The sequence below is a fragment of the Odocoileus virginianus genome, chromosome 14 (assembly GCF_023699985.2).
Source record: "Odocoileus virginianus isolate 20LAN1187 ecotype Illinois chromosome 14, Ovbor_1.2, whole genome shotgun sequence".
Lineage (NCBI taxonomy): Eukaryota > Metazoa > Chordata > Mammalia > Artiodactyla > Cervidae > Odocoileus > Odocoileus virginianus.
The window spans coordinates 31,152,331-31,170,091 of NC_069687.1; the positions used below are offsets into that span (position 1 = coordinate 31,152,331).

General features: G+C 42.1%; 1 protein-coding gene across 3 annotated transcripts in view; it reads left to right on the forward strand.

Annotated features, from left to right (window-relative positions):
• Positions 1-9,132, forward strand: part of SPEF2 (sperm flagellar 2) — a 183,056-nt gene extending 173,924 nt beyond the window's left edge. For 2 of the 3 annotated variants that reach the window (XM_070476575.1, XM_070476572.1), the window contains exons 34-36: positions 1,944-2,183; positions 2,380-2,502; positions 8,862-9,132. In XM_070476575.1, coding sequence (XP_070332676.1) covers positions 1,944-2,183; positions 2,380-2,502; positions 8,862-8,951 — 453 coding nt within the window. In that variant the 3' untranslated portion in view covers positions 8,952-9,132. Of the gene's footprint in view, positions 1-1,943; positions 2,184-2,379; positions 2,503-5,194; positions 6,170-8,861 lie in introns of those variants that run through there. The other variant, XM_070476573.1, reaches the window with a different exon arrangement.
• Positions 9,133-17,761: the final 8,629 nt, after the last annotated feature.

Here is a 17,761-nt window from a genome sequence, read left to right on the forward strand (position 1 = left end):
GCACCCTCTTCTAATTTTAAGCCTAAATTAGCATTTTTCCTTCCTCAGAATAAAAGAGAACCAGCCCTCAGGTGTTCTATGATGTTGGGCCAGTCAACATTCTGAAAACGCTCATTTTTGTATGGCAAATCATTGAATATCTATTACCTCATGGTCAGAAACACACACACACATTTATTACTATAAATATTATAAATGCAAATCTACCGTAGAGAACTTGCAAAGTACAAAATAAAGTGAAAAGTAAATCACCTGTTTGAGCAATCAGAGGTAACTGCTGTCAGTTCTTTAATGTATCGGTTTCTCTTCTTTTTCTTTAATAAGTATTAGATATATAAGGAAATGTGGACCCTGGTGTATTTATTATTTGTGTTTTGTTCCCTTTTTGCACTTATCCTATGATTGTTTTTTCACTGTCATTTGGTATCCTTCTAAGCTAAAATGCTTTCAGCAGCATAGCATTCCATCACAGACCAATGCTATCATTGGTGTCACCATTTCCTGTTGTCGGAATCATAGGTTTTTTATTTTTGCTGTAAGTAACACAGAATAAACATCCATATACAAAATATTTGGTGCACCTGAATATTTCTTTAGAATCAGTTCCTAGATCAGTAATTACTGGGTCAAAAGGTAGGCATATTTTTCAGGCTTTTGATACATAAGAAACTACATCAGAAACAATTTACTTTTTCCCATGCTAAGAATGCCAGCGTCTAAGTTCATGGCTCTTGGCCAAGTTTCAAAGAGCAACAATATGAATCCCAGTCTGTCTGTATTCAAGCAGTTTTCTGTTTTACCTTCTGAATGCTTCATTGAGTTTAATATCCAGTATCCAAACAAAGGCTGTCAACATTTCTCAGAATCTATCAAACTTGAGAAATTAACCTGCCACAAGCTCTAGACTGCAGGCAGTTTCCAAAGCAAATCCTGTCAAAAACCTAGATTCATGTGTAAAAGTTTGACAGAAGTCACACAATTCATTTCAGTGTTCTTTTACTGAGTAATACAGTGTATCTGGGGCTTCCCAGGTGACACTAGCGGTAAAGAACCTGCCTGCAGGAGAGACGGGGTTTCTGGAGAAGTTGGATGGAGAAGATCGCCTAGAGAAGGAAATGGCAGCCCACTCCAGTATTCTTGCCTGGAAAATCCCATGGACAGAGGAGCCTGGCGGGCTGCAGTCCATAGGGTCGCCAAGAATGGGACATGACTGAGGGGACTTAGGGTGCATAAGTGTATGCATAAATGTGTGCATATGCATATGAGTGCATACAGTGTATCTGGAAGAGTGATAAGCAAAAGCATGTATGAAAGTAAATAAAACTCACCCCACTCTAAGGCCTCTGTCAAGTACCAGCAGAATTGGTCTAGACTTTTGACATGATTTCCAGTGCAGCCGGCGTATTCTACTTCTTTTCTTTTTATTCTTTTTACTTTATTATTTTTTATTGAAGTATAATTGATCTACAATGCTGTGTTAGTTTCAGGTGTAGAGCAAAGTGATTCAATTATACATATATATATATTTTTCAGATTCGTTTCCTTCATAGGTTATTACAAAGTATTGAGTTTACAGTAGGACATTGGTTATCTATTTTATAGGTGTATTCATGTGTATATGTTAATTACAAACTCCTAATTTACCCCTCCCCCACCCTTCCCAGTTGGTAACCACTTTTGCTGCTTCTTGCTGTTGTTTCTGAGTTGGCGAAGGAAGAAAGACTTGTCTTATTGTCTGCATATTCTATCTTTAGACTTTGTTTAGCTAGTCTGTGGTTGTTGCTCAGTCACTAAGCTGTGTTCAGCTCTCTGCAACCTCATGGACTGCAGCACACCAGTAGGCATTACCATCTCAGGGCATAAAAAGTTCGGGACGAAATTGGTGTTTTCTAAATATCTCTATTACTGGAAAGACTTCATCTTCTCTTTATTTAATTGCACAGACCTCTTCCTTTACTGATATGAGTCCCATTGAGGAATATCCTGAACTCGAGGACAATTTTATGAGTGAGGAAAGGGAATTACAAGAGGACGGGGAGGAAAAGGAAGAAGAACTCCCTGAAAATGCGAATACTGAAATGATTTCCATGCAAACATTACTCCGAGTGTTCCGAGGAGGAAATGAAGTACTGGACGCTAACAGATTTGCCAGCCACCAAAAGATAGAGAACATTTATTTAGAGGTTGGTTGGGTTCTTTCATTAAAGGGACAACCTATACCCAAGAAAATTTCCGTCAATTTTGAGTGTATGGTCATAGAATTTCTCCTGAAATGTCTCAACATGTAGAAATTATGATGATTCCTTTAGGAAATAAAATCATTTTTAACAGCATCAGGATCATAGATTTAATTAAACTTATTTTTTTTTTCTTTTTAAGAACTTCATAAAAGTGTTTCAGGACCTAGGTTCCAAGAACCTCGAGCCAGTTGAAGTTGCTATTCTTCTGAAGCATCCTTTTATTCAAGACCTGATTTCAAGTTATTCAGACTATAAGATCCCTGTGAGTATTACCCAAAGATCCTAATACAGTCTTTTTTAAAATTGTCATTACAATTTTATTTTATTTTTATTGGAGGATAATTGCTTTATAAATGTTGCATTGTTGTATATATATTAAATATATGTGCATATATATATGTATATCCCTTCACTTGTGAGCCTCCCTCCCCCATTGCATCCCACTCCTCTAAGTCATCAGACAGCACCAGGCTGGGCTGTCTGTTATATAATAGCTTCCCACTGGTTATCTATTTTACACATGATAGTGTACATATGTCAATGCTACTTTCTCAATTTATCCTACCCTCTTCTTCCCCCGCTGTGTCCACAAGTCCATTCTCTGTGTCTGCGTCTCCATTTCTTCCCTGTAAATAGGTTCATCAGGACTGTTCCTCTTCATTGTCTTAACGTGGTTGAATTCAGGTTCAGGGCTTGGTGGGATAACACAAACGTGGAGGAAGAGAGGGAGGGAAGAAGCTGGACTAGGCTTGACCAGGGTCTCGGGAAGCTAAGCTGGTAACAGCATCAGGCCAAAAAGGCCAGCCCTCAATACCACAAGGGCAGTGAGTTCAGGCAGAGTAGAAGTGACTATTAGTACACCATACCAGTACATGGGTACCATGCTAGTTAGCACTATCAGTATATGGGTAACATGATTAGTACCACCAATAGGACCGCCAGTACTAGGGATAATACCATAGAGCTGCCCCACCAGGACTCTGAGGCCTTGAGTCTACCACAGAAGGCTGGAGGTAGATGGCAGTAAAAGCTGAATGGGTGGCTATATTCGTGTTCTGCGTTACTCCAGCCATCGAATGACCCTGGCCTATGATTGAAGAGCATGGGGAATAGAATCTCCCTGCCCAAGAGGACAAAGGAGACCCTGATCCCCAGCCAAGCGCTGATTTATTCACCAAACTCTCATCACGATACACATTGTTGCTGTAACTTGTGCAGTGGCCACACTTCTGAAAGAAAGGATAAGGGTTCCATCAGAGAAACTGTTCAGGACACTGAGGACTCAGAGGAGCTGGACCAAGTCAGCAGAATAAAGGAAGGAAGAGAGGAAGAGCTGGGGCTCAGAGCTCACACCATCACCTCGCACATCAACCACACATGCTGAATGTGCATCTACCTGGCAAGTGCTGGGTCCCCAACAGCAAGGGCTACGGAAGGCTGGGGGTGACCACCTCTCAGAATGTGGCAGTTTGCTACAACTTTCTCACAATCCTCACACACTTAGTAGTATGCAGTCTCCCTATTTGGCTCCTGCTAATTGTTTACTGGACTACAGAGGGTTAGCCGAGTTTTCGATAAAAGCACTTTCACTTTGATAAGATGCAAGTGATCTAAAGCTGAGCGCTGAAGAATTGATGCTTTTGAACTGTGGTATTGGAGAAGACTCTTGAGAGTCCCTTGGTCTGCAAGGAGATCAAACCAATCAATCTTAAAGGAAATCAGTCCTGAATATTCATTGGAAAGACTGATGCTAAAGCTGAATTCTCCAATACTTTGGCCACCTGATGCGAAGAGCTGACTCATCAGAAAAGATCCTGATGCTGGGAAAGATTGAAGACAGGAGGAGAAGGGGTTGACAGGATGAGATGGCTGGATGGCATCACCAACTTGATGGACATGAGTTTGAGCAAGCTCCGGGAGTTGGTGATGGACAGGGAAGCCTGGTGTACTGCAGTCCATGGAGTCGCAAAGAGTTGGACACGACTGAGCAACTGAACTGAACTGAACTGAAGTGTTTCCTTATCTCTAACCGTTGTTGTTGTTGTTGTTGCTTAGTTGCTCAGTTGTGTCCTACTCTTTTGCGACCCCACGAACTGTAGCCCGCCAGGCTCCTCTGTCCATGGGATTTCCCAGACAGGAATACTAGAGTGGGTTTGTCAGAGGATCTTCCCAACCCAGGGATCAAACCCGAGTGTCTCTTGCATTGGCAGATGGTTTCTTCACCACTGAGCCACCAGGGAAGCCCTCTTAATCATATCACATCATCATATCTCTACATTTAACCATCTTCTTTGTAAAATTATTTGTCTCTTTATTTAAACAGGCCCAAGATACTTGAATATGTGGTCGGCAACATTCCAAGTAATTGTACTCATACATCCCACAAACATTTACTCTTCACAGTGAAACCCATATGTCACAGGTCCCTTTTCAGTATCTTACACTCCTACTTTCACTCATAAAGACCAGCTTTCTTCCCCACTTAGGATGAGAATGAGATAGATCAGTGTCACCCTGGAATTAGTGGGAACAGCACACATCGGAACTAGACAAAGGGGTGGAGAGAGGTGGGTGGGTGGATGCATGGTGGTCACAGGCAGAATAGGGGGCAGTCTGCCAATTGTGGGGTCTCCCTGCCTTTGCTCTCCTCTGGGCAACCATCATTCTGTGTGAGGTGGGTTCCAGAAGCCCATCTCTTTAGACTGCATTTCATCCTACACATTCTGTTCCACATTTCAGGGCACAATCTCCCTATTTTAAACCAGCAAAATAATTTTCAAATCCTTAGAATAATGTGCAGTAGGGTTTACCTTATCTTACCAACAACAACTAGGACCCTAAAATGATGCCACCATCACTTCCTCCTATTATGGGAGAACTCCCTGCAAAGTCAGGGCGATTTGGGGAACATTTTTATCCTGGCCAGAATGTCTAACTATTACTGACTTTTGCAGAGACGATTCTATCTGGCATGTTCCTGAAGAAAAAACTCCGTCAACAGATGACTGACTGCCTTCGAAGGTCAACCCCCTGAAGATGGACTCTGATCCTCAGGGAAAGTTGGAGTCAGCAGGGTTCTTGTCACTTCACGCATTTCTCTGATTTAGGAAGGAGTTTTATCAGCGTGCACCCCAGCTGAACCCTAGCGCAGGACCGACTCTGGCATGGCAGAACATCTGACATTCTGAGTTGCTGCCCACTATATTCCAGGAGCACCTTGATGCTTTGATGACCAAAAAGATCTCTGCACGTTCCCCAAATCCTGCTTGGTGCACAGACCCCTCGGGTTGAGAGCACCCCCCCACCCCCACCCCGCAGCTGGAGCTTGTTCTGACCTCCAGCTTCAGAGCATGAATGTCACCTGACACCCTAATAGTAGAAAGAGAGCTTGTCAGTCTGTCTAGCCGTCCGATGGTTCGTTCCTTCATTGCCAGAGTACTTCTGCCAAGTCAGCTTCTTCAGCCCTCCACCATCCTGGTCCCTCATCTCTCCTCCCTGTCATTACTCCACCCTGGAATCTGACGAGAGGACATTGAACCACCTGTTAGAATCTAGTCAGAGCACCATTCCGACAAGAGTTGAGCCTTTGACCTGAAAAAACTAAATGTGATGCTTGAAAAGGAAAGAGGTTCCCTTCCAGTAAGATGCTCTATTCTCATTTTTGCTAAGCAAATAAAGAAAAAGAAGAAAGGAAAAGAAAAAAAATCTCTGAAGACTCAGTTACTAACACTCTCATCCTGTCATCAATTTTTTTGCTCCAGATATCCATGTGCAAGTAAATAGATCACATTTTTAAAATGAACTTTAACCACAGTGATGTTGTTTGAAGATCTTTCAAGATAAGTAGAGCAAAAACTAGAGTGTGGTTTTTCGGGTTAAAATGTTGTTTGCTGTTATAAACAGTGGGAAGTAAAGGTTGTCACCCAACAGCTCTGTGTTTACAAGATTCATGTTTGGAACTAGCAAACATTTAAAAATACATATGAAAAAGGCCAGTTTGGGTAATCATTTTGATACGTGTTATTTTTTGCTCCTGTGGAGAGGTGGCCTGGCTTTGTGGTTAGGAGAGCAGACTCAGGAGCCATGTTGATTGGGTTCATAGCTACTAACTGTGTGACCTTGGGCAAGTGACCCCATGATGCCTTGGTTTCCCCATCTGTAAAATAGGGTTAATTCTCAAACATGCGTCTCAAGGTCCTTGTACAGATTAAATGACTTAATCCATACAAAGTGTTTAGCTCCATTCTTGGCAGATGGAAAGCCCTCACTACGGAGTAGGGGCTTCCCTGGTGGCTCAGATGGTAACGAATCTGCCTGCAATGCAGGAGACCTGGTTTGATTCCTGGGTCAGGAAGATCCCCTGGATCACTCCAGTATTCTTGCCTGGAGAATCCCATGGACAGAGGAGCCTGGCAGACTATAGCCCATGGGGTCACAAAGAGTCAGACACGACTGAGCGACTAACACTACATAGTAATTATTACTACTATTATTATTACTGCTGGCCTGTTGGTGGTTCCGGTGCATAAGGAATATTTCTGAATAGTGCAACATTTACACAGATGAACTAAAAGCTGGCGTTTCATCTGCCGGACTCAGTGTCTGTTCTCTGGAACGAAAGGAGACTTTCACTGGAGAGTGTCATGATGACAGGGGGTCCGAACCAAAGTCCCAGGAATCCACATGTGGTCAATTCCAACTCAGAAGATCCATGTTTTGCTTTGGATTTTATAGTTATTCAACTCAAGCTCATTTATTTAACTTCTTTCATAGATTTTTATAGAGAGAGGTTATTTTCAAGGAAGGTTCCTAAATTCTTAAGAAAATGCTTTGCTTAAATGTAACAAGATCATTGAGGACACCGTCAGTGGGTGGTTAGTGAAGAAAGTCAGTTTCCTCCGATAAGTAGATTTACAAGTGTAAGTGGACGTTGGATTTTCTGCACCCAACTCACCAAATGTAGTTTCTTGTGATGCACACATATGCTGCATAAATGTGAGTCTCTTTTAACAAAACCTGTACATCCAGCAGATAGCCTTAATATTAAGGGTTCCATTCACTAGGAGATAAAAATAAATCTCTCAGTGTTAAAGTCAGAATGTCACAGGAGAATTTCTTAGAAACAAATGAGTCAGGACCTGATTACATGAGGGCAAAGTACCTATAAATATAAATGTAACTGGAAGGGACACAGTCTTCAAGGTATCTAACCTTAAGATATACTCCAACCACCTCCATTATGTTTATAACAAAATACAGTGGCTGCTTCAGCGCTTTGTGTTTTCAAGGCACCCATGCCAAACATTTCTAGACTCTCTCAACCTTTTCCCCACTAACTGTTACTTAAAATTATGGCCCTTGATTTCAGCTATAAATCTAGCCAGGACTGATTGAAATATCTCGAGCTTATAATTTTCCCCCATGCTATGGTCAACTCACAGGTCAACTCATTCCTTAATCCCCAAGTAAATGGTCACTAGTCAGCAATAGCTATTAGAAATAATATTCTCTGCAAAGAAGACCTGTCAGTAAGTACTGTGGAGGGTCGGACCAGAAAGGTCAATGGCAAGCAGCTGTTCTTTTTCACTTAACTTGCCCAAGATTGCCCTTCAGCTGTGGGAGATCTATATTTTCAAAGAACAAACTCCTTCAAGAAAATGATTCACGATGTTTCCTGGCAATGACTGACACAGCCATGTGGGTGTCACACAGCAGGGCTCTGTTCAGATGCTGAACTAACTCATGTTTTCATGAGGAAAGTGACTGCAGTCAAATAGAAACTTTTGGAACTCAGCTCTGAAGTAAAGAAACTTATATTCTTAAAGAGTTCTCTAAAAAAAAAACCTGGAAACTGAGTAAATGTAATTTTACGTTTTCCCCTTATGCTAGTACCCCTTCTATTAATACATTGTGATAATATCTTAAATTTATTTTATAAGCATCTGTGATTTAAAATGTAGCCTAGTTGGATATTTTAAGTGGACAAAAAACAGATCATTCTATTCCTAATATTAAAAAAAAAAAACAGAAAGGAGATAATTCCCCGCCTCAAAATAATCTGCTGTTCTAAAATTCTACAAATCTGTAAACATGATTAATTTAGCACTAGAATTTTCCCTTAATAGAAGGTGAATATTGTTTTTTATTGATTAATAGGGAAATAATGTTTTGCCTTTCCTGTTTTGTGCCAAACTCTGTGTAATTGCCGGAGAAGGAAATGGCAGCCCACTCCAGTATTTTTGCCTGGAGAATTCCATGGACAGAGGAGCCTGGTGGGCTGCAGTCCCGGAGATCACAAAGGAGTCAGACATGACTTAGCAACTAAACAAGAACTGTGTAATTGCTTTTACAAATGTTATCTAATTAATCTAATATGACAACTCTATTATTAGATCTTATTAGATGGGGGAATGAAGTCTCTGAGAGCTTTGATCTCTGTCCACTGGCAAAATTAATAAGTTGCAAGGCAGGATTCACACTAAATAGAGAACAATTTTCTCAAAGGAGAAAACAAAAACTCACTGTTTAATCACTGCCACATATTGAAGCCCATATTATTAATAATCATTACTTCTAATTCATTTACTGAGTTGTAACTTCTCTTTGAATCTCTTCTCTTAGGATGTTAAGATAATTCTCCAAAGGAGTGAGCATGTACAAGGAAGTGATGAAGAGAGGTCTCCTTCAAGACTTACAGAGGAAAAGAAATGAAGGCAACAGGGGTGGCAATGAATCTTCCAAACAACCCATGTAAACATGGTGTTTGTTGCATACATTGTCATTGTAAATGAAGAGACGGCCCCTCCCAGCCTCTGAGGGGCACTGTAAAGGGAATCTTCCTTACTTAACTCAAAGAATATTCTGTAATAAACCTTAAACTTCTGAGCCAAAATCCAAAGTAAGAAGGAATGCATTTTGAAGTGATTCTGAAAACAGAAGACAGCAAAACAATATTCTGAAAAATAAGCAAGCACATATGTCATGATGTGTCCCTGTGAGAAGTATCTGCATTGGGCAGATACATTAAAAATTCCCCCAAAGCTAAAATCAGGGCAGCAGGGCTTCATACAGTTTGTATTAATAGTTCCTGCTCTGTAAAATCCCAAGGTGTGTCTCACCAGTCAAGGAGAAGGCTTTTTTTTGTCTCAGCTGCGGGTATAGTCATGATCCTATTATCTATTCGTAATCCTTTATTAATAGAATATGTGTCTTGTAGAGATTGATGTACAATGATAGCTCTTGTGTAAATTAGTGAATCTAATTCAGTGATACTTATCTCAAGAAAGTGCTTTTGTTTTGTTGTATTTTTTAGCTTTTTATTTTATTACTATATAGCCATTAACAGTGTTGTGACAGATTCAGGTGGACAGCAAAGGGACTCAGCCATATATACACATGTATCTATTATCCGCCAAAGTCCCTTCCTATCCAGGCTGCCACATCGAGCAGTGTTCCCTGTGCCATCCAGTAGGACCATGTTGGTTATCCATTTTAAGCATAGCAGTGTGCACATGTCCATCCCAAACTCCCCAACTATCCCTTCCCCGCTGGCAACCGTAAGTGCGTTCTCTAAATCTGCAAGTCTGTTTCTGTTTTGTAAATAAGTTCATTTGTATCATTTCTTTTAGATTTCACATGTAAGGGATGTCATGCAGTATTTCTCCTTCTCTGCTTGACTGACTTCACTCCATGTGACAACCTCTAGGGCCATCCATATTGCTGCAAAGTGAACAATAATGTTCTTTTCAGTGGCTGTGCCTCTTTGAAACCCTTCTGGGTCCCCTCACTGGCTACTTCTTCTGAGAATCTTTGCTGGACCTCACACACACCTCTTCTATTCAGCCCCTAAGAGTTGAAGGCCCCAGCACTCAGCTTCCTCTATCCACAGTCAATTCCTGGAAGACTCATCCTTCTCCAAGACTTTGTGAGGCCAAAGTTGAAATTTCTATTCCCATCTTCTTTCCCCGAAATCCAAACTTCTCTCTTGCTGTGGACTTGATTACCACCTGGATGGCTTATCATCATCACAGACTCAACACAGCCAAGCCAAGGAGAGCCACCCCATTGCTCTAACCTTCTAGTAGAGCCCTATGTCATGCAGAGGTTCATCCAGGTCCTCACCTGGATCTTACCCCTTGCAGCCTCTCTGATCTCATTTCCCACTCTTCTCCCCACAGCTCACTCTTCATAAGCAACAAGTACACATTGTTTATTTTGGAACACAGCGGACACATGCCTGCCTCAGGACCTTTGCACTTGCTTTTCTCTCTGCCTGGAGTGATTTTCTCCCAGATATCTTCATGGCTTATCCCCAGTTTCCTTCAGGCCTTTGTCCAAATGACACTATGTCAGTAAGGCCTTCCCTCAACACATAATACAAAATAGAAATAACCTACCATCCCCATACATCTCAAACCCACTTTTATTTTTTTTTCTGTTGTGCTTATCAACAACTGACAAATTGTATGTTTACTCTTGTTTGTCTATCACTCCACTAGGTTTAAGTTCCATGATATCAGGGATGTTGTGAATTTTCTTTATTGCTGTGCTCCCAAACCTAAGACTAAAAGCATAGCCAACTTTAAGTTTCATTAGAATACACTTGTGCAAAATGTGTAGGCAGATCACATTTTGATTGGTCACTAAAACAATGAGTGATCCAATGATGATTTCAATTAACAGTGAGAATGGTATTCTATTTCTGGAGAGTGACACATTGCCTAAATCTGCTTCTTGTCAGTTCCATTCCCAGAACCCTTGCCTTCAGGATTATGGGGGTGGGGTGGTGACACAGAAGCTTGGGAGGTGGAGAGGAAACCCAGCTAAAGGTTTCACAATTTAAATTTAGTTGGTCCAAATGTAGTTCTAGTTATTCTAGAGAAGGAAATGGAAGAGTATCTGCAAATAGGATTCAAATAAATAACATATTGTGATAAGGACACAGGCAGTCAACTAGTCCACTTTTTATTAATGATTAAACTAGACAAGGCAACATTATATTGCAATGGAAAGAAATGAAAAGTAGAGACAATGGCTCTGTAGCAATTCCTTATTTATTTCCTTTTAATTTCTTGCTGTAATAATGTTCTTGCACAGTGTAAAGGAGGAAATGGCAGAATTTCCCTCCTGAGGCCCATTATCTAATCTAAACAGTGGGAGAGCAACCCCCACAAAGTTCTCCCAGGTGGGTATTTGCCACCATGTGAGACTCCGATCATCATCAGGATTGAGCGGACTTCATCCCCAGGAAGGGGATGGATGAAAACAGAGGACCATCCAGACTTCCTGGGGACTATCCATCCCCAGTAAGATGGATGTAAACAGAGCTCTTGCATTGTGCAGATTCCAGAGCAGGCAAGGGCAGAACTTCATGCTCAAACCAGAGGCTGCACGGGATTCCGCCAGAGAAAGAAAGAATGTTCTAGGAGTTCATCTCCCTGGGGGCCTTTCAGGTCTCATAATTCTAGTGAATGCCCAGCTGTCTTCAAACCATCTGGTATCGCTTTTGCCTTCCACATCACCATGTCCCCCAGCTATTGCTTTCCTGGGATGTCTCTGATCTGGGTTGCTCTCTTCTGGATACACCACTATGGCATCCCTCTTAATGCACCTGAGTGTCAAAGCCATTGTGTATGGATGTGCGCATGCATGCACGCACACACACACACACACACACACACACACTCTCACATACACACACACACCAGGAGTCTGTGATGACCAAAAGAAACTGATGACTTATATTAAATTTACAAGTAACTAAACTTCTAAGTCCTTGTTTCATGTGCTTTAGTTTAACCACCTTTTCACCTATCTTAACAGAGCCCACATTAAAGAAAAAAAAACTGAAGTACAGGTATTTTCACATAACCCTATTGAATTCATCTCTAACATATGCTCTTGTATTCTGTTGTCAAGATGTTAGAAGACAGTTTCCAATGTAGTCCTACCATATAGTACAAGGATTTTGTCCACTTAAAAGGTGACATAACGTGTCCTGGTCTCGGGACCCTGAGGCAGGAAGGCTCTTCACTCTCCTTCCTGGGAAATTCATGGTTTTATTTCTGCCCTGGTGTTTTGTCTGCCCTCTCCCATGACAGAACCTGTGCTCCCCTGCAAGTCCTCATCTAATTCAAAACTAAAGAGTTCATTTGATTTTAAATCTCCCAAAGGAGGCTCTCCATTTCAGGACTCTGGACATTCAACCCAAACACCAGTCTTGAAAAGCCAGCCTTCAAGAAGCCATCTGTCACATGATAAACAGCTGAGCCAACCTTTCTACCAGGCAACGGTTCTTATGCATATCACTGCACTTTTGCTGTAAGTTAGATGACAAAATCCAGGGATCACCCATTTTCAAACTGTCTAAAAAAATAATGTTATAGTATTTCCTATGAAAAGGAAGGGAAGCTGATGCAGTTCTCTTCTAAAATAAATATTGCACTAGTGATGTCTCAGTGAAGGGATCAGCTGGATAAAAGATGGTAAAGGAAACAGAATGACTGTTAACCTATGGTACAATCATAAAATGCCCCCTTCACCACTTCCATTGGTTTCCACACATCTAACATGAATGACGGCAGAGAAGCTGGGAAAGTCCATTACTTGACCATAGTTTCTCTTCTCTTTCTTCCCCTGATTGAATAGCTTCCTCTTTCTTGCCTAGCTGTCCATGTCCACTTGTTTCAAAGATCCATTTCCTTCTCTTTACAAAAATTGGTATTTTAGATTAATTTATGGGAAAAACATGAAAGGGGGCTACCATTTCTTACAAATTGTAGGTCAAGGAGGTATCGGCATAGACTGCTAAAATAGCTACTTCCAAGATCATTTCCTGCCACAATAAGACTGACCTCGTTGGATGTTCATGCCACCCAGGCCCACCTTCTCTCCACCCTCATCCAACTCACCCACCAAACTGTCACCCTCTTCAGTGTCTACATTTATACTATCTCCTCTTTTTTGGCACTAAATAATACTCTGTCCTCCAACTCTAGCTTCTATGAGATGAATCTGAATCTTTTCCCAGTTGCTCTCCTCTGAATAACAATGTGGCGTTTTACAGGATTCTCTATGATATCTTCATGATATCCTCGGGAACAAGGTAAACAAATAAGGACTGAATGACAAGTGAATGTGTAATTGTGGGGTGAGTTTAGTGAACACAGAAGATTCATAGCATGAATTATTCATTTTCCCTCTCCCTCGGTGGACTAGGACTAGTTAGATATAGGAGAAACTGACCATGTCTCTCTTACTCACTTCTGTGATACAAACCATCAACAAAGAAATCCAAAGAGAGAGAGAATTCAGATTAATTATAATTGTGGTTGACACAGTGAATAAATTTGAGTTAAATAATGCTTAATAAGCTTCCTTGATGGTTCAGTGGGTGAAGAATCTGCCTAAAATACAGGAGATGTGAGTTTGATCTCTGGGTCAGGAAGCTTCCCTGGAGAAGAAATGGCAACCCACTCCAGTATTCTTGCTTGAAAAATCCCATGGACAGAGTAGCCTAGCAAGCTATAGTCCAAAGGGTTGCAAAGAATTATACATGACTGAGCATACACACAGACATACATGCTTAATAAGAAAAAGAGGAACCAATAACAAAGTTAGAAGAATAATAATGGTAACAATAGATAATAATAGCTAATATTATTGAAAATGTTCTGTGAGTCAGGCACAGTGATGAGTGCTTTAAAGGCATTATCTCATTTAGTCTCATAACTGTGAAGTAAGTACTCTTAAGATGTACATTTGTACATAATGAAAATGACAACTAGAGAGATCATATAACTTTCCCAAAGTCACAAGCTTGTAAACTATAGACATAGATTAGGAACCCAATATGAACTCCCAAAGCCACTGTCTTACCTAGTTTGCTCAACTGGAGTACAAATATCCAATTACACAAGCCCAGGATGGAGGAAGTATGACTTATCAGTGTTTAAAAATAAAAAGCAGAAGGTTTTCAGTCAAAGTAAATTGAATCTAATTGGCTGTATGATGAGTCCCCAGAATAATCTGGTGTCCACAGAGCATCAGAGGTAGGAAGGCAGGTGCTGATTTTCCTCTGATCAGAGCTGGTTAGACCTCACCTGCAATTCTGTGTGCAGTTTGTAGCCACACACTTGAATATATGCACCATTTATTTATGCAGAGGAACTGATACATATGCTCAGAAGGGAGGAAATTCAAAGCCCTGTAGCTTTAGCCTTGAGTAGAAAAGCTTCCAATGTAAGGGACAAAGGAGCCATCTCCAAACTATATGAAAAGCTGTCCAGATGAAGTAGCTTTTCTGTGGTCCCCAGGGATGAACAAGTACTAGTCGCAGATTTCAGCTGACCATGAGAAACTACAAGCTCCCTATTACAAGAAGTGCTGACCATGAAGGGTACAAGGGTACCATGAAGTGGGGAAGTTGGCAGCTACGGCAGGAACTTAGAATTTGACCCCTTTGACCTACCCTGACTGCAATTCTCTTTCTACTCCTCAATTTCTCTTTCTATTTCTCAGCTCTACTACTCCAACTTCCATCTCCCAGAAAGATGACTCCCATTCTCAGAGCTGGTACTCCATCCTTCCCTTCTCAACCTCCTCCCCCTACCTATCACTTCTTACAAGCATCTCTCACATCTCTCCTTTCCTTTCAGTGCCCACTCACCACCCTATTTCAAAATCCCTCCAAATCCTTCTTCTAGACTCTGGAAATAGCACTCATTTGACCCCCTATTTTCATATCTTCTCCCAAAGCCTCCATCGTTCAATCCAAACCCAGCCTCTACATTATTCCCAAACTAACCTTTCTGAATCTTTACTGAAGCATGTGTCATTTTTGCTTAAAAACTTTCCCCCTGACTCCTTACTATCAAATAAATTCCACATTTCTTAGGATGCTATTTAGAGTCTGATTCTATCTCTCTATGCTTATCATCTTTTTCTACTCAATTTTACACAGCTTCCCTTAACATAATTTCTCATACTTATTAGTATGAGACAATAAATATTAGATACTCAATAAATATGAAATGGATTAATGAATGAAGAGGAATGTCTCCTTTAACAGAAATTCTAGCAAGTGGAGAGTAACTTTTTACAGTAAAGATATTCCCATAATCTTGCTTGGGCGCGTGCTCAGTCGTATATGAGTCTTTGCGACCCCATGGACGGTAGCCCACCAGGCTCCTCTCTCCATGGGATTCTCCAGGCAAAAATACTTGACTAGGTTGCCATTTCCTCCTCCAGGGTATCCTCTGGACCCAGGGACCGAATTCACATCTCTTGGACCTTCTGCATTGGCAGGTGGATTCTTGACCATTGTGCCACCTAGGAAGCCCTCCTATAGTCTTATATGTCCCATATTCTAGATCTGTGGAGAGAACCGATTTCATCTTGTCAGTATTATTTGTGTGGGGGGGGGGTAGGGGGGTGGGGGGTGGGTGTGTGTATGTGAAAGGGTCGCTTTCCTCTTCTTCAAGTGGCCCCCTACAGCTCTGCAGGAGGGAGACTACTTGACATCAGGGTATATCTGCTAGAGGCCTAATGACTCTGGAAACTAATGAGAACCAGGACTTCTATTATAATCAGCTCCTTTTAGCACTGGGAGCCTAGTCGAACCCAAGCACATCAGCCCATCAACCCCCTCCCCACCCCCCATCTGCACTCCTTCAGGCCCCTCCCCCATTCCTACTCCTTTTTTTCTCTAAACAGAAGATTTCCTAAATCTGCTTCCAACACCTTTTGCACCTTAATTCTGTCTCCTCTTCTACTTTGCTGGCAAACTGGACTTACTAACAAATGTACATTGCCTGTTGGAACAGGTCCTTCTGCCTCCAAAGTTTTCTCCGCACAGACGTAGAGCATCCTCCATTGCTCAAGGCGTCACCAGAGATTCTGTCGCGCCAGGGCTAAACAAATCTACAAGCACACTCCCTGTCAGATTCTTTTCAGAAGGACAGAGTGAAATCTTGTTTTCGGGTGAGCGTCAAAACAAATCTGGAAAGAGATGCCACTAGCGTCTTGTGGCCACAGTTCAAAGCCCCAGAAGGGCCTCAAGGGGCTCAAAAGCAGCACCCCAAGCTCTTGGGCTCCAAGCACAGGCAGTTGTGTCTTTGCTCACTTCATGCTAACCGCAGGGAGACAGCAACACAGCACCGTCTGAAGCAGCTTCACCTGGCTGTGCCCCCACAAACCAGGCTGAAACCACAGCATCCTTGCGCTCTGCGTAGGGCAAACCGAGCCATGCCCTCGCACGGGCGAGGGCTGAGTCGTCTCCCACCCGTGTCGCCACCGTTTGAGCCCCTTTCATGGTAAACCTCCTGTAAATCAAGGAGAGGCTTTGCCACCAGTCTCCTTGCATAAATGTCTGCAGGAAGAATGCCCCGAATAGGAAGCCATCTCCTAGCTTCTCACTCTCCAGAAGAACTTCATGTCTCCTTTCTGAATGGAGTGACTCTAAATATATGCTACTCTCATTTCTTTCAGAGGGTGACTTCCTCCAAGCTGATTAACCATGTTTCTGAATATTGCATTTTCCTAATGTAGGTGGGAAAGACAGCAAGCTGATGGTAATAAGTACTTCTTGGGTATTTGACATGTGCCAGCCACTCTTGTAAGCACTTTCTAAGAATTAATTCAATTCTCATCTATAGGTAACCTTATAAAATAGATATGTACCTATCCTCATTATAAAGCAGGTGAAATAAGGGACAAAGAGGGTAAGGAGCTCACCGAACTCGCATTGCTAAGTGAGAGGCTAGGATTCCTATCTGGGAGGGAAGGAATCTGTTTTCAGGGTCTTTGCCCTTGACCCTTGGACCACACCACTTCTCTGCCATGTGTGGGTCAGGAAGAGGCAACACAAGGTATGAACACAGGTGTCAAATTCCCAGTGGTCCCCTCAGCTAAGGACTCATCTCTTCAACCCTCTGCCCTTTGAGCATCGCCTCCCTACAGACAGAACTTGGCCATCAGGGCTTATGAAATGTGACACCATTGACCTGGATACCTGATTTTTTTGTGGCCACCTGACTTGTCTTACCTGTGTTCGAATTTTCTCTGTCCTTCCCCGCCCCACCATTTAGATTCCATATATCTGATCACAGTATCTTTCTATCTGACACTTGGCCTGGCCTTGTGTGTTCCACTCATCAGCTAGCCCCACGGCTCAGCAAGAGGGTGAAAACCCTCTGTCCTGGCAAACACTGAGAGAGGAGGGACAGGTCAATTCAGTTCAGTCACTCAGTCGTGTCCAACTCTTTGTGACTCCATGGACTGCAGCACGCAAAGCTTCCCTGTCCATCACCAACTCCCAGAGCTTGCTCAAACTCACGTCCATCCAGTCGGTGACGCCATCCAGCTACCATCAGAGTGACAGGTAGATCCCCCAAACACACCTCCCAAGCTAAACTCTCCACTGCAGAGGAGTCATGATAAGCCAAGATTCTTCTGTCAGCCTAGTCGCTTATTAAACAGCCCAAGGAAGGAGTGAGGGCTTTAAGGGAACTTCTCCAATTTTT